We start from the raw sequence: 22,272 nt of genomic DNA on the forward strand, positions 1-22,272 counted from the left end.
GGCACCTCATCTGTGCTTCCATCACAAGTTATGTATTACTCTGTAACAGGACTTACAAAATCTACCTGATGGTTCTCTCTGTGTAAATCCTCTGTCCTGAAAAGCAGGGACCAGGTTCAGTCTGCCTACTGCTTTACACACCACAACTGCTCAACAGATGCTTATTTAATAATCTGTTGAGGATCTAGTCTATCCAACTGTTCCTTAAACCTTCCTGCCCTTTTTGCCCCCATTCTCATAAAAGTATGTTTTAGCCTGACCAGGCGGTGGCGCAGTGGATAGAGTGTCGGACTGGGATGTGGAGGACCCAGGTTCGAGACCTTGAGGTCGCCAGCTTGAGCGCGGGCTCATCTGGCTTGAGCAAAAAGCTCACCAGCTTGGACCCAAGGTCACTGGCTCCAGCAAGGAGTTACTCGGTCTGCTGAAGGCCCATGGTCAAGGCACATATGAGAAAGCAATCAATGAACAACTAAAGTGTCACAATGAAAAACTGATGATGGATGCTTCTCATCTCTCTCCGTTCCTGTCTCTCTGTCCCTATCTATCCCTCTCTCTCTCTCTCCCTGTAAAAAAAAAAGTATGTTTTAGATGTGATTAACATTTAAATCAGTGGAGTTTCTTTTTTTTATTTATTTTTATTTTTTTACTTTTCTGAAGTTGGAAACGGGAGGCAGTCAGACAGACTCTCGCATGTGCCCGACCGGGATCCACCCAGCATGCCCACCAGGGGGCAATGCTCTGCCCCTCTGGGGTGTCGCTCTGTTGCATCCAGAGCCATTCTAGCACCTGAGGCAGAGGCCACAGAGCCATCCTCAGCGCCCGGGCCATCTTTGCTCCAGTGGAGCCTCGGCTGCAGGAGGGGAAGAGAGAGACAGAGAGGAAGGAGAGGGGGAAGGGTGGAGAAGCAGATGGGCGCTTCTCCTGTGTGCCCTGGCTGGGAATCAAACCTGGGACTCCAGCATGCCAGGCCGACGCTCTACCGCTGAGCCAACCAGCCAGGGCTCAGATGAAAGTTTTAAGACTGAGATCCCCTGAAGAAAAAGGAATTCTGCCTCCAGACTGCCCTAGGACACAAAGCTGCAACATCAACTTCCCGGGCTTTCATTTCTCTGCCTGACTTCAGACCTGCCAGCCCCCACAGTCATGAGTCAATTCCTTAAAATATCTTTCCATCTATCCATCTCACTGGTTCTCTCTGGAGAACCTTACTGCACCATTCCTGGCTGGATCCAAAGCTTCCTCCCCTCCCACCACCTTCATTCTGCATATCTCATATGTTCCTGAGTGCCTCTTAAATGCTGCTACTCTACTCCTAATTTTCTTTAGGCTGTATTTAGCAAGCATGTTTTCTAGACTGCAAAGATCAGAAAACATGGCATGAGGGAACAAAAATTTTAAATGTGTAAAAAAAAAAAAAGCTCAAATGATACACTGTTCACATAAATTCAGGTCTCCTATATTGGGGCTTACATAGGCGAAACACTGTTAGTAACCTTCAAGAGCACGTGAAGAGGTATCAGATCATTGGCATTCTGATTTCCAGAATGATGTTGAACCTGCAATCCATAGCCTAGTAAATTTTAGGTCCATGCCTTCAAGATGACTGTCTTTTGAACTGGGCGGAGATTAGCTACAAGCCACTTCACCTTTCCTTGCAACAGACCGGTAGATCAAAGAGATGCAACAGCCCTAACACCATGCTACCCCAGCCAGCTACCTAGGCTTCTACTGTTATCTTTGTGCATCAAAGAATTATGTTAGCATGCAGGATAATTTAATTAGCAGCTAATCTGAGTTATGGGGGATATATGTCAAACATATAGCCAACTTCTAAAGGTAAGTTACTTGATTTTCTACAACCCAACAGTCTCAGATGGGAGGACAATGGAAAAGTCTGGGTACTGGCCGAATTTTAAAACAGACAGGCTTTTCAAAAAAAAAATAAATAAATAAAACAGACAGGCTGGAGCAATGGGCGGGTTCTATGGTAAAATTTAATTCGGTGAACATGAGGTCCTGTACTTGAGTTCAGCTTCCCTTATACAGGATGGAGAAGGTGGCTGGATTTTACTCAATCCAGGACATGAGATGCAGCAATGGGCTGTGAGCTGCAGGTGTCAAACAGCCTGGGAGTCTTGTTCTAGTCTGTGCTGCCAGTTAACGCCTAGTAAAAGGTGAAAGACTTATGTGACCTAAAGAGAAACCAGAGTATAGTTATTGCCTAGTGAAATGTTACATGCCCTTCCTGGCCCCAGGCTCTAGCTAGGCTCAGTGGAGAGCAGCTGGCATGGGAGAAGAACACTGAACCACAGAGGATGGATGGTGCAAAGGCGAAAGGGCTGCAGCCTACAATCAGACACCCTAACCCTAGGTCTTTTCCACCCCTGGAGCTATGTCTAGTTGATTTACTGGCAATTTACTTGAGTTCTCTAACCTTGTTTCCTGGTCTATAAAGAGAGGATAGTAATGTCAACCTCATTAACTGTTTTAGGATTAAAGCACTTAATATACATAAAGCAAATTTTGGCACATTGCTTAGCACAGTAAGTTCTTGGTATTTACTAATATTAACTGAAGAAATGCTAAGCTTTGCCAGATTCATAATGACAGCTGCCTTCAAGTATTTCAAGGGACCACATACAGAAGAGAGAAAGCTGCTCTGAATCGCCTATGGATAGACGTCACATGGAGGTTGCCCTACTCTACAGAAGAGCTGTCTACCCAACAGACACCTGCAGGTGAAAGTGTGGCCCTGAGTGTTAGAGCAGGAGGCTCGAAATCACATGGCCCATAACCACATGATGGGTGCTGTGGGAGTCAAGTGCCTGATGGGTGGTACACTGGCAACCTCTAGGGTCCCACCTAAATGTGAAATTCTGCTTCTAGGACTTTTATCCCAAGTTCCTTTAGCCTAGAGATAGACATTCATGCCCACCCATACACTGAAAATACCAGAGGAACCTCTGGAGGCACTCATCTCAGAGCCACCTGAGGATCCCCAAATTCACATTTATATCCCAAACTAGGAGGGGGAAGCAAAACCTGAGGAGAGCTCTCAGGCTGCCTGAAAGACTAGGGGTGAGTGACTAAGCAGAACCAAGACCCTCTTTGTTTAGAGAAAAAATCCCACCAAGACAAAACAAACAGACAAAGCCCAAGAAAAGGTGTCCTGTGACTTCTGCTCCCTCTCACGTGCCAGGCCCCCTCCCTCCACAAAACACAGAGTAAGTCTCAGGTAGACCTGATGTGAGATCAGCTTCTCTTTAGTAAAAGGCGAAAGATTTATGCGATCTGAAGAGAAACCAGAGTATATATCAGCTTCTCTTCATTGCTGCTCCACTGGTGTTGACATCATGCCCCAGCCAAGCGGGAAGGTGGAAACACTACCGAGAACATCTGCCCATTCCCAGTTGCCCTGAAAACAGCTGGGTGCACTCCACAGATGGAAAACAGATGGCACCAGAGCAACTCTGTGAATAAAACTTTAATAATGTACAGCAGAAATTGGACAGGCTCATTCTTATATTAAAACAAAAGATTTCCTATATTACAACTTATTTACATTTGCATACTGAAGAGGTAAAGTGTCTAGGTGGCTATTTTACAGTCCTTTCTAATAAAATGTACAAAAACAAACAGAAGTACCGAGAATGCCGTTCGGAGGCCTTGCTGGCAACTTAAGAACGGGCTTGGACTTGGTCTGTGAATCCAGAATCCAGAGATGCAGGTTGCCCTGAGGATCAAGGTTAGCCTCAGGGGCCCAAACACCACGGCTTCAGGCTCTAGTTTCTCCCCAACTCTCTAACTCCTAACTGTTGGTGTTAAGAGTGGCAGGAGTAAGGATGGGAGCTTCCCCCAAACTTCTCAGTCTTCCCCAGGGGTGGAGGAGCTGGACCGCATGTGTGGTGAGGACAGAAGGGCCACCTAGAGAGCAGGTAGTGGCTTGGGAGTCCCTGGGTTGAGTGTTGGCAGATCCCAGAGGCTGGTTGTGGCTGGCACAAGAGTCTAAGCCCCATTACCACTCAGAACCCGCCAGGTTCTCCTGCAGGGCCGAGAGGTGAGGGATCAGCAGAGGTGGGGAAAGAAGGTCCCCTGATGACACAATTGGTATACAAGGGAAATTAGTCAGCCAGTAAATTGGCCCAAGAGGTTAGGGGAAGATCTCCTTTAATGCAAGGAAAAAGGCAATACATCAGGAAAATAAATAGAAAGGCCAGGGGCACTGGGGAGACACTTAAGCAGGGAAAGGGATCCCCCTCTCCTCCATAAACTTTGGCAGAGAGTGGTGGGCTGGAGGCGGGGGTGCTATGAAGCTGCATCCGTAATACGCTCCCCTGGGGGCAGGAAGGGGCTCAGAATGAATGCAGTGATTGGGCTCTCATGCCCACCACTGGTCTCTTTGGCGTGGGGGGCATCCTTGCTCCTTGGTGGTCTTTTAAAGAAAAACTATTTCTGGCTCAAAAGGCTCTCAGAACCAACTACTGGATGAAAACTTCTGGTTTTAAAACAGGTACCCACTAACCTGGACCAGGTACTCCTCCAATACTCCAAGAGTAGGACCCAAGCCTGCCTTGTTCACAGCCGCAATTCCCAGCACAAGGCAGAGCCTGGCACCCAACAGGCACTCAACAAACATTTGCTGAGTAAATAAATGCCTGGAGGGAGAAAGGTGCAACCAGCTGCACATGCACAAAAGGATAGGGCTCTAGCCCCAAAACCACTCAGGGAAATGGGGATGGGGTGGGGCAGGGCAGAACACAGGAGAGACTCACCCCCAGGGCAGGGAGGAACTCTCCATGAAGAGCGGGAACAGGCTCAGGTACAAGGACAGACATTTCCAGTGTGATTGAGCTATGTGCATTTGATTGAAGCATTTTTTTTATGGTTGTTTTTGTAAGGATTTCTTTAAAAACAAACTGAGAGGTAATCATACATAGAGATGGTTTTCCATTTATAAAAACTTAATATTAAAAAAAGTTAAGATCTAAACCCTCCCAATAAAATTAACAAACAAAAAAACCCACTCCAGTTAAAAGTTATGGCTTCAAAGTTATTATATACCTAAGATATGCTACCACCACCCACAACCGTGCTTCTAGATATTATCAAATACTACGCTCAGGTTAAATATGATTCAGCTCAGGCTGTTCCCTTTAGTAGCATTCCTGAAGTGGGTGTAAGCCTCCTATTTTCCCTCCACCATGATCAGATAATCCAGTAAAAGACCCATGCAGATGCCTCCCTCCCACCTCTAACTCCCTCCCCACTCCTTGCCCCCTCTACCTACCCCTTCCTCACCCTAAACTTACCACCACCAAAAATATACACTGCTGTTTCCAGAACCTGGGACATGAAAGACATGTGACATTCCAATCTGAGTCCCAAGGTCTGGGCTCCTTGGCCCTTCCTTGCTGCTGCAGAGGACAATGCCCTGGGCTCGCTCACTGCCCACAGCTGCAGCTGACCACAACACCCAAGACTTACGCCAAAATGCTTCCCCTGTCTACCTACCCCTCCCTCACATCTGGACCACAAAGCCTCGCCTGCCATGGACTACTGGGCCAGCTCTGGTTCCACAGTCTGAAATGGAGGAGTGGTGTTGACACAGGGTGGGCAGAGCAGCCTGCTGGGAAAGGAGGACCACCCTGGCTCAGTTCTGGGGGTAGGGAGGAGACCTCTGGAAGGGCACCAGGAAATAAGACTCTGCTCATTACCTAACAGAGGCCCAGCACGCAGAGACAGCAGGACAAACACACCCCTGACCTACACATGCACAGGAAGCTCAAGCAGGGAAGTACACACCTACAGACACACACACACACAGACACACACAAACGTAAGGGCATGGCACGGACCAAACACAACAAGGGACGCACCTCGGCGCATGCACACATGGCTGGACAGACAGGTGGCAGATCCCATCTCCACGGCAGTCCCTCCGGATGTCCACAGGAGGGTGGAGCACAGGGCCCAGAACTGCCTGTGAGGGGGCTGCACTTCTGGTTTCTCTGGGCCACCTCGGTGTGCTGGGGCTGGTCCCTGGGAGGAAACCTTCAGCGCCCCTTAGCACTGGCAACGCTCAGCTTCACCCGGGCCCTGCCAGGCCGCCCGTCACCACTGCTGGCTGCACGCCAGACATACCGGGTCTGGTGGGACTTCCCACTACAACCAGTTTGAGTTGTGTCACTGAGTTCTCCACACCATTCACTCTAAAAGTCTCCGTGCCACTAGGAGGTAAGTATAAAAGGTGTCTGTGCCTCAAACCCAACAAGGGAGTGAGCGAGTCTCCCGGGCTCTGTCCCTCTTTCGGATCAGGGCTCTGGCCACAGAGTGCTGGGCAGAAACGAGAGGTAGGCCTCCATCGTACGCTCAACATGGCAGCTCCGTGTAGTCCTCGCTGCCCATGGTTTCATGTATGCGGAGAGACGCAGGGTTAGATCTTCACATCTTCTTGCACGCTGAGCTGGGAAAGGGTCTTCTTGATGCGCAGAGCAGTCAGGCGGGCTGCGCCATTGGCGTACCAACACTCTCGCATCATCTTCCCCATGATTCGCAACGCCTACACAGAGACCCAGAGGACATCAATTTGATTTGCCTAATGGAAACCTTTCTGCTCCCTAGGCTCCTCCTCATTTCCCAGTGCAAAGACTCTCAATCTCCTCTCCCCTCTGACCCTAGGGAAACTTTGCAAGCTTCCCTCTCCCCGTGGCTTGCCCTTCCTTGGGACAGGTTGTGTAGGCAGCAGGAGAAAGCTTCAGCCCAGGGAGGGGAGACCTTCTCTGCAAGTATAGTCAGTCGTTCCCCATATTCTGGGTAATCTTGAAAGAAGTACCCACAACAGCCTGTGATCTGAAAATAATTTCTGTCAGGTTTGAGAATCCATTCTTGTGACTGTATATAATTTCTTTTAAAAAGTGGCACATGAACCAGGGACACACCTTGGTCCATGCACATACCTTGCTGTAATTTCACAGCAAGATAGGGAGAGATGCATCATATGCAGAAACAGAGGGTGGTGAAGAAGGCAGAAAACCAGCCCCTGAAAGCAATCTTGTCAGAGGCAGAAAAAAACTCCACTGCCATTGTCTGGATGACACAGGTGACAACTACAGTCAGGCCAAGAGCTCATATGGAAGGTCGTCTGTGGACTGCCACTGGTTATTGAGGGCTATGAAGTTCCCCGACCGCTGCCCTAGGCCAGGGGTCCTCAAAATTCCTTTTAGCAGTGATATGCACGTTCCTAAGTAGAGTCCCACTATGTAAGCAGTGCTGACTGAACAGAATGGGGTGGGACAGTGAAAGCAGCTCACACATCCTCTGAAGTAAGCCCAGCCCAGGGCTTCCAAGGAACAGTTTGGAAAATACTGATCTATTATGCAACAAGAGGGAACCCCCTAAAATATGAACCAAGTAATTTTGTTCATCAATAAAGAAATGCCCTCTAGTGGTTATAATCCTTAAAAGCAGAGCTATGAGGGAAAGAGGCCCAAAAGCACTGAGCTAGGTAGACCCATTCCCCCTGAAGACTCCAAGACCCAGAACTCCATGTTTATTAGGAATCTGTACCATAAATTTGTCCTCATTTCAACTCTTTCCACACCAAATGTCCCCTCCTTATTTCATCTGCCATTTCTCCCAAATTCAAATTCTCCACATCCTCCTCCCTTCTTCTGAGTTGTTAGAAAGGCCACCTCCTCAGACATGTACTGGGTAAGTCCCGTCCCTCATTCCTCCACACGATTTCACAGACACCCTTCTTTACTGAGCCACAGAATCCGGCTCAGCCCTATGGCTCCAGAGCCATTTTTAGGTTAGACAGGTCTAACGGTTCCTGCTAGGGTTTCTGTTTCTTGTTGACCACTTATTTCATCTGTATACTCTCAATTCCAAAGGGACCCTACAGTGCCTAGGACAAGGGACTGTGGCCCCTCCTGGCTTAGTACATATAAATAGTACAGTGGTATATCATAACTGACTCCCCCTGGGGGTTGGATCCACTGTCCGGTGAGATTACGCAGATGGAAAAGCAGCAAGGAAGCAGGGGAGCTTCCTACCTCATAACTCTGCCACCAGTTGGGGATATTGGGACGCAGTTTCTGGTCACATACAACCTTTCGCATTTCCTCAATGGAAGGATCAGAGGGCACTAAGTCGTAATATGGCAATTGATATTCTTCATGGACTCCTGGAAGAAAAGAAAACACCCACCCGAGTTACCAACAAAAAGTAGAGAATACTCGAAAGCCATTGAGAACCACACTGTGATCTGCAAATAACCACTAAGATGGGAAGGGATCCTTGGAGCACTTGGTTGATCTAGGTATGGGGCAAGAAATACATAAGATTAGCAGGGAACAACTTTTTCATACCAAAAAGCAAAAAACTACCAAAGGCTATGGAGGTTAAGTTAAAAGGCACCAACCTGAAAAGCTCCCAACTAACCAAAGATAACATTTATGCAACCCAAGACTAATAACTTCAATGGAAACAAATTTAAAATCCCCAGTTCCTAATGTCACTAAACACCAACACCCCCCCCCCACCAAAAACCACTGTCACTTATAAAATGGTAGGTAACAAACTCATTATTTGAAAAATGGTAAATAAATAGAAATAAAGTATTTTTCCTGCTGTTCCTAAATGACCATATTTCCTCATGTGTAAGGCACTCCCATTTATAAGACATACCATAATTTTGGGGCCCAAAATTTGAAAAAAAAATGTACTACATAAAGTTACTGAACTCAAGTTTTGATCATCATAAAATTCATACAACTCATCACTGTCAAAACTTCCATCCATTAGCTGGTCCTCATCTGTGTCTGATGACGAATCACTGTCTTCATATACTGCCTCGTCCTCAGTTCCATCTATGGCACTTGAAATGCCACACTTTTTTTTAAATTCAAATTTATTGTGTTTACACAGATTCAAGTGTCCCACCGAATACACCCCCCCCCCCGTGTTCCCCTCAACATCCCCCTTGCCTCTTCCCCAATGCCCTCCCCCCTTCCCTCCAGGATTTGCTTTTCTGCTCTCTATAACACTATATTATATGTATATAATTTTACCAATTTCTTTCCCTTCTCTGATCCCATCCTCTCGTCCCCTTTCCCTGTCTGAAATGCCACACTTCTTAAATGACTTGACAACCACTATTTAAGATGCACCCAGTTTTTAGACCCCAAATTTTTCAAAAAAGGGTGTCTTATACATGGGGAAATATGGCAGACATCTTGGTAACCAAAGGACAATTAGGAGAAGTTTCTCTTTCTTTCTTTCTTTTTTTTTAAAGAGAAGCAGAGACGCAGAAACAGAAAGACAGACAGGAAGGGAGTGAGATGAGAAGCATCAACTTGAAGTTGTGGTACCTTAGTTGTTCATTGATTGCTTTCTCATATGTGCCTTGACAAAGGGGGCTTCGGCAGAGCAAGTGACCCCTTGCTCAAGCCATTGACCATGGGCTCAAACCAGCAACCATGGGTTCATGTCTATGATCCCACACTCAAGCCGGCATCCTCGTGCTAAGCTGTTGAGCCTGCACTCAAGTTCCCAACATCAAGGTTTTGAACCTGGGTCCTCAGCATCCCAGGTCGACACTCTATCCCAGGGGTCGGGAACCGTTTTGGCTGAGAGAGCCATGAACGCCACATATTTTAAAATGTAATTCCGTGAGAGCCATACAACAACCCGTGTACGTTAGGCATTATCCAATAAAAATTTGGTGTTGTCCCAGAGGACAGCTGTGATTGGCTCCAGCCACCCGCAACCATGAACATGAGAACATAAGCAGTAGGAAATGAATGGATTGTAATACATGAGAATGTTTTATATATTTTTTTCTTTCTTTCCTTTTTTTTTTTTTTTACAGGGACAGAGAGAGGGATAGACAGGGACAGACAGACAGGGAGAGAGATGAGAAGCATCAATCATCAGTTTTTCGTTGCGAGACCTTAGTTGTTCATTGATTACTTTCTCATATGTGCCTTGACCACGGGCCTTCAGCAGACCGAGTAACCCCTTGCTTGAGCCAGCGACCTTGGGTCCAAGCTGATGAGCTTTTGCTCAAACCAGATGAGCCCGCACTCAAGCTGGTGACCTCAGGGTCTTGAACCTGGGTCCTCTGCATCCCAGTCCGATGCTCTATCCACTGCACCACCGCCTGGTCAGGCCGAGAATGTTTTGTATTTTTAACATTATTATTATTTTTTATTTTTTTCATTTTTCTAAAGCTGGAAACAGGGAGAGACAGTCAGACAGACTCCCGCATGCGCCCAACCGGGATCCACCCAGCACGCCCACCAGTGGCGACCGCTCTGCCCACCAGGGGGCGATGCTCTGCCCCTCCGGGGCGTCGCCATGTTGTGACCAGAGCCACTCTAGCGCCTGAGGCAGAGGCCACAGAGCCATCCCCAGCGCCCGGGCCATCTTTGCTCCAATGGAGCCTTGGCTGCGGGAGGGGGAAGAGAGAGACAGAGAGGAAGGCGCGGCGGAGGGGTGGAGAAGCAAATGGGCACTTCTCCTGTGTGCCCTGGCCGGGAATCGAACCCGGGTCCTCCGCATGCTAGGCCGACGCTCTACCGCTGAGCCAACCGGCCAGGGCCTAACATTATTATTTTTTTATTAAAGATTTGGCCTGACCTGTCGTGGTGCAGTGGATAAAGCGTCGACCTGGAAATGCTGAGGTTGCCGGTTCGAAACCCTGGGCTTACCTGGTCAAGGCACATATGGGAGTTGATGCTTCCAGCTCCTCCCCCTTCTCTCTCTCTCTCTCCCTCTCTCTCTCCTCTCTAAAATGAATAAATAAATAAAAAAATTTAAAAAAAAAAAAAAAAAAAAAAAAGAACTCAGCTCTCTGACTGCAGCTTTGAAGCTGTTCTTTTAAAAAAAAAAAAAAAGATTTGTCTGTGAGCCAGATGCAGCCATCAAAAGAGCCACATCTAGCTTGCGAGCCATAGGTTCCCAACCCCTGTTCTCTCCACTGTGCCACCTCCTGGTCAGGTGGAAGTTTCTCTTTCAGAAGAAATCTAGCTAATGCGCCTGACTGGTGGTGGCACAGTCAACAGAGTATTGACCTGGGATGCTGAGGTCCCTGATTCGAAAACCTGAGGTTGAGTGCAGGCTCACCAGCTTGAGCAAGGGGTTGCTGGCTTGAGCGTGAGATCATCAACATGATCCCATGGTCTCTGGCTTGGAGTCCAAAGTCACTGGCTCGGCTTGAGCCCCCTGGTCAAGGCACATATGAGAAAGCAATCAATGAACAACTAAAATGCTGCAACTACAACTTGATGCTTTTCATCTCTCTCCCTTCCTGTCTCTCTATAAAACAAAAAGAAATCTAGCTAAGGCAGAAAGGCTGGCAGAATCAGAACACTGGCATTTTTCAACCTCTAATAAATTTGAATTTGGACAATAATCATTGATGGCTGTTAACATCACAAAAAGAGATAACCAGCATTATGTGCCTGTGACAGAAAAGATTTTTGAAAAGAAAAAAAGATTCTAGTCATTAAATGTAACTATCATAGGAAATTCACAGGAACAATAGAACATGTGTACTCCATAAAGAGGCAAACAGGACAATTTACAGGACAAAAGACTGGATTCTCCAATTTAAAAATTGCGGGGGAAAAAACAACAGATGGAGATGAAACCTGTAGATCATAAGAGACTTAAGAGGAACACCAATCAAATGCAATGAGTGAATATTATTTCAGCCCCCCCCCCTTTTTTTTTTTTTTTTTCATTTTTCTGAAGCTGGAAACGGGGATAGACAGTCAGACAGACTCCCGCATGCGCCCGACCGGGATCCACCCGGCACGCCCACCAGGGGCGGTGCTCTGCCCCCCAGGGGGCGATGCTCTGCCCATCCTGGGCGTCGCCATATTGCGACCAGAGCCACTCTAGCGCCTGAGGCAGAGGCCACAGAGCCATGCCCAGCGCCCGGGCCATCTTTGCTCCAATGGAGCCTTGGCTGCGGGAGGGGAAGAGAGAGACAGAGAGGAAAGCGCGGCGGAGGGGTGGAGAAGCAAATGGGCGCTTCTCCTATGTGCCCTGGCCGGGAATCGAACCCGGGTCCTCCGCACGCTAGGCAGACGCTCTACCGCTGAGCCAACCGGCCAGGGCTCCCCCCCCCTTTTTTTACAGTGACAGAGAGTCAGAGGGAGGGATAGATAGGGACAGACAGACAGGAACGAAGAGAGATGAGAAACATTAATCATTAGTTTTTAGTTGCAACACCTTAGTTGTTCACTGATTGCTTTCTCATATGTGCCTTGACCGAGGACCTTCAGCAGACCGAGTAGCCCCTTGCTCAAGCCAGCGACCTTGGGTACAAGCTGGTGAGCTTTGCTCAAACCAGATGAGCCCGCGCTCAAGCTCGAGGTCTCGAACCTGGGTCCTCTGCATCCCAGTCTGATGCTCTGTCCACTGTGCCACCGCCTGGTCAGGCTCAACCGATTTTGAAAAAACTTTAAAAAAGAAATTAGGAAAGCCTGACCGGGTGGTGGCGTGACAGATAAAGCACTGGACTGGGATGCAGAGGACCCAGGTTCAAAACCCCAAGGTTGCCAGCTTGAGTGCGGGGTCACTGGCTTGAGCGTGGGATCATAGACATGACCCCAGAGTTGCTAGCTTGAGCCAAGGGTCACTCACTCTGCTGCTCTGCCCCCCCCAAGGCACATATGAAAAAGAAATCAATGAACAACTAAGGAGCTGCAATGAAGAATTGATGCTTCTCATCTCTCTCCCTTCTTGTCTATCTGTCCCTATCTGTCCCTCTCTCTGTCTCTGTCACACACATACACACACACACAAAAGATAGACAGACAGACAGGTAGGGAGAGAGATGAGAAGCATCAATTCTTTACTGCAGCACCTTAGTTGTTCATTGCTTTCTCATATGTGCCTTGACGAGGGGATGGGGGCTCCAGCTGAGCCAATGATTCCTTGCTCAAGCTGGCAACCTTGGGTTCAAGCCAATGACCTTGGGCTTCAACAACCATGGGGTCATATCTATGATCCTGTGCTCAAGCCAGCAACCTCAGGGTTTTGAACCTGGGTCCTCAGTATTCCAGGCCACCGCTCTATCTACTGTGCCACCGCCTGGTCTGGTAAGAGATTTTTACATAGTCTGACTTGGTAGTTATCTGAGGGGTAGTTAAGAGCTTAAGCTCTGCCCAGGTCTGCCAGAGTTTGAATCCCAGTTTATTAGCTGTGTGACCTGGAAAAAATTACTTATCTCCCTGTGACTCATTTTCTTCATATGCAAAATTGTGACAACAATAGTACCCATTTTATAAGTTTGTAGTAAACAAGTGGTGAATATTAGCATTATTATTATATACTTAGGCCCAATTTCTGGATGGTATGAGGAAGAACAAATTAACTTACTCAGTTTAAGACCTGTGTGGCCAGATTTTTCTTATTCTGTTTTCTGTATATAATTTGAGATGTATAATTCTATGACTAATACCTGGGTGCCTCCTCCGTAGTTTGAATCTTACCAAACATACCATAGATGGAAAAAGATAGTAATACAGAAAGGGGTTTGGCTGGAAGACCACCATTTCTTTTTAATTTCATTTCATTTCATTTCACTTACTTGCACTGATCTGGAATTTACTATAGAGACAAATGGCTGAGGGCAGCATTCCAGTGGTTCTTGATCTCATGGAAGAATACTTGAAAATCACTAAAATATTAATGTACTAAACTCATGATAAAAATTTTCTCTGCTGAATCTGATTCTACCTTTTACTGGATTCTGACATGAGTGAGCAATTGCAAATACCAAAGATTTAAGAAAAAAATATGGCCTTGGCCAGTTTGCTCAGAGGATAGCACATTGGCCTAGCATGAGGACATCCTGGGTTCAATTCCCAGTCAGTGTTCATTCTCATGAACACATGAGAAGCGACCATCTGCTTCTCTTTCCCTCCCTCTTTCCCTTCTCTCTCTCTTCCCTTCTCACAGCCAGTGGCTCAACTGGTTCAAGTGTCAGCCCTGGGCACTGAGGATAGCTAGGTTGGTCCAAACGTCAGCCCCAGACGGGATCTGAAGGGTGGAGACCAGTCAGGGCACATGCAGGAGTCTGTATCACTATCTCCCTTCCTCTGACTTAAAAAAAATAAGGAAAGAAAAGAGAAAACAGAACAGCAAAATACTTACTTGGAGAAAATTCTACACATTGGTAAGCTTTCTCCTACAAATGGAGAAACTGCCACCGTTACTTTATCAATGAAATCTACACTCCCCAGAAATGTAGCCTGAGAATCAGTGTGTTAGCAGATGATGCCTACTGTATGAAGGAGACCCCTACATTAGTCCCGTACTTCCTGCCCAGGACTTTCTCAACCACAAAGACCAATGAAAAAGACAATGTGTTTTAAGAAAGCCAAAATAAGCCTCTAGGATGGTTACAATGTAAAACACTGTTTTAGAAGCCGGTCCAAAGAATAAACCACCCTTAGCACAGCTGTCTCCAAGGTTCCCTCATATTTGATGACAACTCTAAGAGTGATTCATAGGCTCTGACCCTAGGCATCTGACAGGTTGTAAAGAGAAAGGAGGCAGCAGAACACCAGCATCCTCAGGTAACCCAGCCTCTTAGACTGGGAGGCAGGAACGAGAGAAGTCAGGAAAGAAGCCTTACCTCCAGAATTGCATCTCCGCGCAATCTCCCAATATACAAGCCCGAGGGCATAGATATCAGCACATTTAAAGGAGTCAAAGTGCTTCATGTTAATGGTTTCATCGAGTACTTCAGGGGCCATGTATCTGCAACAGCAAGGGGAAGATGATCATGCACAGAAAAAGATGACTTCTCTCCTTAAATCAAAGTTTTGACTCAGGGCGACCCTCTCAGTGTGAGCACCACCCTAAAAAAGCCCCTAGGGGAGAAGGCAACTGATCAATTCTTTTATTGCAAATTAAATTCTTCAGCATAGGTTTGGTAAGTAGTATAGGCTACTCTTATTTGTACCTCTAATTTTTTTTATTATTATTATTACAGAGACAGAGAGTCTGAGAGACAGATAGATAGGGACAGACAGGAATGAAGAGAGATGAGAAGCATCGGGACAGACAGACAGGAATGAAGAGAGATGAGAAGCATCAATCATCGGGGTTTTTGTTTTTTCTTTTTTTTACAGGGACAGAGAGAGTCAGAGAGAGGGATAGACAGGGACAGACAGGAAGGGAGAGAGATGAGAAGCATCAATCATCAGTTTTTTCGTTGGGACTCCTTAGTTGTTCATCGATTGCTTTCTCATATGTGCCTTGACCGCGGGCCTTCAGCAGACTGAGTAACCCCTTGCTCAAGCCAGCGACCTTGGGTCCAAGCTCATGAGCTTTGCTCAAACCAGATGAGCCCGCGCTCAAGCTGGTGAGCTCGGGGTCTCGTACCTGGGTCCTCCGCATCCCAGTCCAACGCTCTATCCACTCCGCCACCACCTGGTCAGGCTGTACTTCTACTTTTTTAACTATCAACATTTATTTTTAGCCTAGCCGATGGTGGCACAGTAGACAGAGCATTGACCTGGAATGCTGAGATCACTGGTTCGAAACCCTGGACTTGCCTGTGCTTATCAAGGCGCATACGACAAGCAATCAGTGAACAACTAGAGTGAAGCAATTATGAGTTTCTTGTCCTCCCCCCAATAAAATCAGTAAGTAAAATCTTAAAAAAGATTTATTTTTAGCATGTTTTAATTTCTTGTGTAAGGCTGGTTGTTGAGGTCATGCAGGTTCCCACTGGATTCGGGCAGATGGTAAAGAAACTGGAGCTGGAGGATGGAGGGCCATTCCGTTTATTAGAGTCTCACAACAGCAGACGAGCAAACAGGCAGGGCAAAAACTGCTTCTCCCTCTCTCTCAGGACTCACTAGCAAACAGGCTGGGGCAGATGGGGGGTCACAGGGGGTAGAGAGAAACCCCTTCTCTGGTAAAAATTAACAAAAAACGGCCCCTCCCAATGGCAGCAAACAATCCACAAGCTACAATCTGCTGTGCTGGGGGCAAGCACTTCAGCCTTACATAGACTATATACACATGGTGCTGCCCTGTGCTCATGCACCAATCAGGCAAAGTTCAAGGCGAGCAAGACTAACACACTTTTGGCCCAACATCTTGGCAGAGGTATTTGTACTGTGGGTCACAGGGCAGTAATAATATAGAATATCTAGTGGCTCCTGGGGTCTTGGACTTCATTAAATGCAGCCACAGTGACGGATTGAGCTTAAATTTCATGCTGCACATTTTTGTTATCTTACCTGACTGTAGTTATGTAAAAATTAATTTTAGATAGTCATCAAAGTCCCTCTCAGATAATTAGTACTACTTGATCCGCCTTCCTACACACACACACAAACACTCTCTCTCTCTCTCTCTTTCTCTCTCTCTCTCTCTCACACACACACAGATGCACAGTAAGGCAAATCAGGGGATCACCTCAGACCTGATACTCTGGGCCTAGGTCATTCATTTAGGTCAAAAGGAAAAGAAAAAGCAGAATAATTTAGTGAAATTCACTGAGATTCAAGATAAACAGACTTCCTCTTCCTTCCTATTAAAAGACAGTTCCATTTCCAACTTGTAAAATCAACCCACAATCATGATTCCTTACTTCCTATTCCACTTCTGCATGAAGTGGGAAGCAGGCCCATAACTCTTAGGGTATCCCAGTCTCTACCCTAGATTCCTTCTGCTCCAGCTTGGCAAACCTGCTCTCTAAACCCAGAGCAAAACACACCCCATCTCCTCAGGGGTTTCTACACAAGCCAACCCTTTGAACAGCAACATTTTCCTCTTCCCCCAGCCAAGCCTGGTACTCAGCCCCCTCCCAAATCTCTCTAGATTCTCTTCTCTGCTAACCACCTCCCCCCCCGCCCCGCCCCCCCGCCCAATACCCATAGCAACACCTCCGTGCAAATAGTTCTATGGAGCTGTGCTCTTGGCACTTGTATCTCTTAGATGTAACTGTGCGGCTTTTCAGTGCGGGGAGTGGGTGTTCAACTTTCTGTGTCTGAGAGCAAGAACCACACCTCCTTTCACCTACTCCTGGCACAAAGGGGAAGGGCACACCTGGGCTACTCAGTACAGGTATAAGGCGAGAACAGTGGCCCAGGGCCTTCCTACCGTTTGGTCCCCACCCTCTGGTTTGGGGCAATGTCAATGGTGTCGGTGACAGCGTCATGTCGAACAGCCAGGCCCAGGTCTGCAATGGCACACATGCCGTTTTTCTTCACTAGGATGTTCTTTGACTTTAAATCTCGATGAGCAATTCCAGGCTTCCCTGGCAAAGTAAAACCAGGGATCTTTAAAGAAAGGTAGTAAAAATGTTAAAAGCAAGAGTCTGCAGTCAGGGTAAATGTTAGGAAGGTTACGTGGGTTGAAGTCCTGGCTTTGCCTCCCATGAACCCAGTAACCCTGGAAAAGCGACTTAGCCTACCTGTACCTTGGTATTCTCGTCCATAAAACAAGACTAACATAACACCAGTACTTACTTCACGGGAATGTTGTGAGGATTAAATGCATTAATGTAGGTAAGTAACTGCTTGGAAGGGCATGTGTATGAACTAATATTACTATTATTACTACTACTTCTTGCCTTCCCTGAACTAACATGCTCCAGTATTAAAGTGCTGAGGAATTCAAAGAAAAACTGCTATGCTGGCTAGGTTCTTAAAATCAAACACAATCATCAACCAATTAATAAGGACTGCTAATATCACCACAGAGGCTAGGAACAGGACCAGACTTTAATAGCTGGTTTTCTGTCATGGCCAGCAAGTGCTATTGCCCTGGTCAACCTGCCACCATGACAAGATCCAGGAATTCCCAGAGAGGTGCTTGTTACAGTCAATAAGCAGGGATGCTCAAGGTCTTTTTCCTCCAGGAAAACTTTCCTAGATTAGCAAAGCCCAGGGTCTCATCCTCCAGCTGCCCCCAACAATGAATGTGTGAAATTACTAAACTGATGTTCCTGTCACATGTTTCTTAGTTCCATGTGCACTGTGGGCTTCTGAGGTGATTACTCAGTGAACACTAGCTTACCAAACAAGTATGCCAGGCCATGGAACGGCCAATAGGCCAATAACGAAACATTTCCCCTAGAGTCCCTGAGGGAATTCTGAAGACAGTTCTGGGAAGAACCCCCTGGAGATCCTCTTATTCTCATTCAAGTGAAGTTCAAACCTCTCCTTTTAGATTATTCTACAGTCTCTGAGATCCAGCTCCAACTTCCTGAGTAAAAAGGAGTTCTGGGAACTAAATCAGAATGGGATAAGCTTTTACAGTCTAACCAACTTCACTACCCCTCAGCCGAGTCCACTCACCCTGGGTGCCCACGATCTCCATGTGCAGGTGTGCCAGCCCACTGGCAGCAGACAAGGCCAGCTTAATCATCCCCTCGATCGTCACTGTGTACCGGTTAAGATAATCGAAAAGGGAGCCATGCTCATGATAGTCCGAGACGAGCCATAGCTGTGTCCAGGTGCCGTTATCTGCAGACAATCACAGAGGAGTTCCAGAAAAGGCACAACCATAGAGGTCAAGGCAGGAAAGGAAGATTCCAGTTAAGACTCCTGAATTCCCACTTCTAGCTTCCACACCTCCTGAGCCCCGCCTCCCCATCTCAGCTACAGGCGTCTAAGCAGTTTTAGGCTCCAGGATGGAAAGACCAGCATTTCTTTCTTAGACATGCTCCTTTATTTCTTGTTGGTGCCTATAGGATTCTGGACAGCGTTCTATTATAATACCGAATTTGAAATGTGAGGCATCCAGAAAAGGAAGTGTATGTTCAGGGAGAATAGCAAGATTGTGACAAGACCCACTCCTTTACACATTAGCAACCATAACTGGCTGCATCCATCACCGCCAAAGAAAGGCTTCATAGGTCCTCCTCTGTGCTCCAGGACTCTTTTTATTTTTTAAAGAGACAGAGAGAGGGATAGATAGGGACAGACAGACAGGAACGGAGAGAGATGAGAAGCATCAATCATCAGTTTTTCGTTGTGGCACTTTAGTTGTTCACTGATTGCTTTCTCATATGTGCCTTGACCGTGGGGCTAGAGCAGACCTAGTAACCCCTTGCTCAAGCCAGCGACCTTGGGTCCAAGCTGGTGAGCTTTGCTCAAACCAGATGAGCCCACGCCTAAGCTGGTGACCTCGGGGTCTCGAACCTGGGTCCTCTGTATCCCACTCTGACGCTCTATCCACTGCACCACCACCTGGTCAGGCCAGGACCCTTTTTTTAAAAACTGAATTTATTGGGGTAATATCGGTTTATAAAATTATATATGTTTCAGGTGTACAATTCTGTAATACATCATCTGTATATTGTATTGTTTATTCACCACCCCAAGTCAAGTCTCTCCTTCTATCACCACATTCCCCTCTTTACCCTCTTGTACCTTCTTCCACTCCCATTCTCCTAGACCTTTTAAGCACAGCCCAGCACAGCCTGTCTCACTTGTAGCATTTCTTTCCTAAGTCCACTGCTCTTACCAGGCTATGAGCTCTCTCTCTATGAGAGTAGGAAAGAGCTCCTCCTTTGTGCATTATCGTATCCCAGGCAAATAAAAACCCACATTTTTTTTCTTCTTTTCCAAGTCAGAGGAGGGGACACAGAGAGACAGGTTCCTGCATGGGCCCCAATCGGAATCGACCTGGCAACCCCCATCTGGGGCCGATAATCAGCCCATCTGGAGCCATGCTCACAACCGAGCTCTTTTTAGCACCTGAGGCAGAGGTTCCACGAAATCATCCTCAGCGCCCAGGGCCAATGTGCTCAAACCAATGGAGCCATGGCTGCAGGAGGGGAAGAGACAGAGAAAGAGAAGGGGAGGAGAGGGATAGAGAAGCAGATGGTCGCTTCTCCTGTGTGCCCTGACTGGGAATTGAACCCAGAACATCTATACGCTAGGCCAATGCTCTACCACTGAACCAACTGGTCAGGGCCAAAAAAACCCTCAAACTTTTCAATGCATGACAAGCACATGTCCAAGTATTCCAAAGAGGTCATTGTATTCTTTTCTTTCTTTTCTTTTTTTTTTTTTTACAGAAACAGAGAGAGTCAGAGAGAGGGATAGATAGGGACAGACAGTTGGAACGGAGAGAGATGAGAAGCATCAATCATTAGTTTTTCGTTGGGACACCTTAGTTGTTCATTGATTGCTTTCTCATATGTGCCTTGACCACGGGCCTTCAGCAGACCAAGTAACCCCTTGCTCGATCCAGCGACCTTGGGTCCAAGCTGGTAAGCTTTAGCTCAAACCAGATAGCCTGCGCTCAAGCTGGCGACCTCAGGATCTTGAACCTGGGTCCTCTGCATTCCAGTCCAACGCTCTATCCACTGCGCCACCGGCTGGTCAGGGAGGTCATTGTATTCTAAGAAGAGCAATGGAAGTTGGGGGGCATACACTTTCATACGGGGGTGGGTTGGAGGAGGGGGTTGTGCACACGCATGCGCAGTGGGAGGGAGAATGGACAGGAAGAGAGTGAGAAAAAGAAAAACTAAAAGCTGGTCATTTAACTGGGCTATGCTGCTATCAACAGGAAAACTGGAAATTGAATTGAGATCGCCTAAATCCCAGGCCAGTGCTAGTTCCTGAACACTACTACACAGTATATATCACGCTAACAAGAGCAAAGGAACCCTGTTGTTCTCCTCTCCTGGCCCTAATATGGATTTCAAAAGCCAATTCCTCCCACACACAGCTGCCAGAATCAAGAAAGGTTTTGGCTTCTGGAAAAGTAGCAATCTTTGCTTCTCTGATTATGAACAAGGGGTCCACCCAACATACCCCTCTTATATTCCAATGCTGAAGCCTTGAGTTCCCTGCCAATAAATTAAAAGGGAAGACTTCTTTTGAATCCTTTAAAATATGTGTAATTTAAATTTTATCAAAATGTAATGTTTTAAAAAGGAACAGCTTATTTAAGAGTAAAAAATGATCTCTTCCCCATCTTCCCTTGTGTATGAGTCCAGGACTCTTCAGCTTGGAGGCAGCTGAGGTCACTACAAACCCCCACAGCAATGTGAGGAATGAGCAGCTTGCTGTTGTTTTAGGAAGGAAAAATAAATACTTAGCATCTTCCACAGGCTTTGTAGACACTAATGTCTAAAAATCGCTATGCCACAGAAGCACACTGTTACAACTGCCAGAACTTCTAAAAATGTAAAGTCCAACCCTGACCTGTGGTGGCACAGTGGATAAAGCAACGACCTGAAATGCTGAGGTCACCGGTTCGAAACTGTTGGCTTGCTCGGTCAAGGCACATATGGGAGTTGATGCTTCCTACTCCCCCCCCCCCTTCTCTCTCTTTCTCTCTCTCTCCCTCCCCTCTCTAAAATGAATAAATAAAATCTTTTTTTAAAAAAATGTAAAGCCCAGCCCTGGCCAGATAGCTCAGTTGGTTAGAGCATTGTTTTGGAGTGTGGAAGTTGCCAGTTCAATTCCCAGGCAGGGCACATACAGGAGCAGTTCAATGTTCCTGTCTTTCTCTCTCCCTGCCTCTTTCTCAAAAAATAAAATAAAAATAATGAAAATGTAGCCTGACTAGGCGGTGACACAGTGGATGGAGCATCGAACTGGGATGCAGAGAACCCAGGTTTGAAACCCTGAGGTCACTGGTTTGAGCGCAGGCTCATCTGGCTTGAGCGCGGGCTCACTGGCTTGAGTGTGAAATCACAGACATGACCCCATGGTCACTGGCTTGAAGCCCAAGGTCGCATGCGGTCACACACTCTGCTGCAGCCCCTGGTTAAGGCATATATGAGACTAGATCGGACGCGTTCAGGGTGGTATGGCCGTAGACAAGGCATATATGAGAAAACAATCAATGAACAACCAAGGTGCCACAACGAAGAATTGATGCTTCTCATCTCTCTCCCCCTTCCTGTCTGTCTGTCCCCCTCTCTCTCTCTCTGTCTGTCACACACACACAAAAAAATAATAATAAAATAAAAAAAAAATGTAAAGCCCGTCACTCTCATGGTTTTTGGCTTCAAGTGAACTATCTGCCCATGTGTGTACTGTCCCCTCTTCCTGGGGGCTGTGGAGGGCAGCGACTGTGTCCTGTTTTTATGTGTGATGATCCAAGGAGCTGGCAGAGATCTTGGACCACAGTTGTCAATAGATGTTATTGAACAAATGAATGAAATTTCAGTTACCACCCACTACTTCATAATAAAATACAACCCTCTCAAAAAGGCCCTCATAATCTAGCCTCCATGACCTCACCACTGTCTTTTACTGTAACATAGCCATC

General features: G+C 46.8%; 1 protein-coding gene across 1 annotated transcript in view; it reads right to left on the reverse strand.

Annotated features, from left to right (window-relative positions):
- Positions 1 to 3,469: 3,469 nt before the first annotated feature.
- The window catches only part of ACVR1B (activin A receptor type 1B), a 43,146-nt gene continuing 24,343 nt past the window's right edge, over positions 3,470 to 22,272 (reverse strand). The window contains exons 5-9 of the mRNA XM_066353754.1: positions 18,336 to 18,503; positions 17,137 to 17,293; positions 14,654 to 14,778; positions 8,055 to 8,185; positions 3,470 to 6,559 (exon numbers count right to left, since the gene is read on the reverse strand). Of these exons, the coding sequence (XP_066209851.1) occupies positions 6,434 to 6,559; positions 8,055 to 8,185; positions 14,654 to 14,778; positions 17,137 to 17,293; positions 18,336 to 18,503 (707 nt within the window). The 3' untranslated portion in view covers positions 3,470 to 6,433. The remainder of the gene's footprint in view (positions 6,560 to 8,054; positions 8,186 to 14,653; positions 14,779 to 17,136; positions 17,294 to 18,335; positions 18,504 to 22,272) is intronic.

Source organism: Saccopteryx leptura, chromosome 1 (assembly GCF_036850995.1).
Source record: "Saccopteryx leptura isolate mSacLep1 chromosome 1, mSacLep1_pri_phased_curated, whole genome shotgun sequence".
NCBI classification, from domain to species: Eukaryota; Metazoa; Chordata; class Mammalia; order Chiroptera; family Emballonuridae; genus Saccopteryx; species Saccopteryx leptura.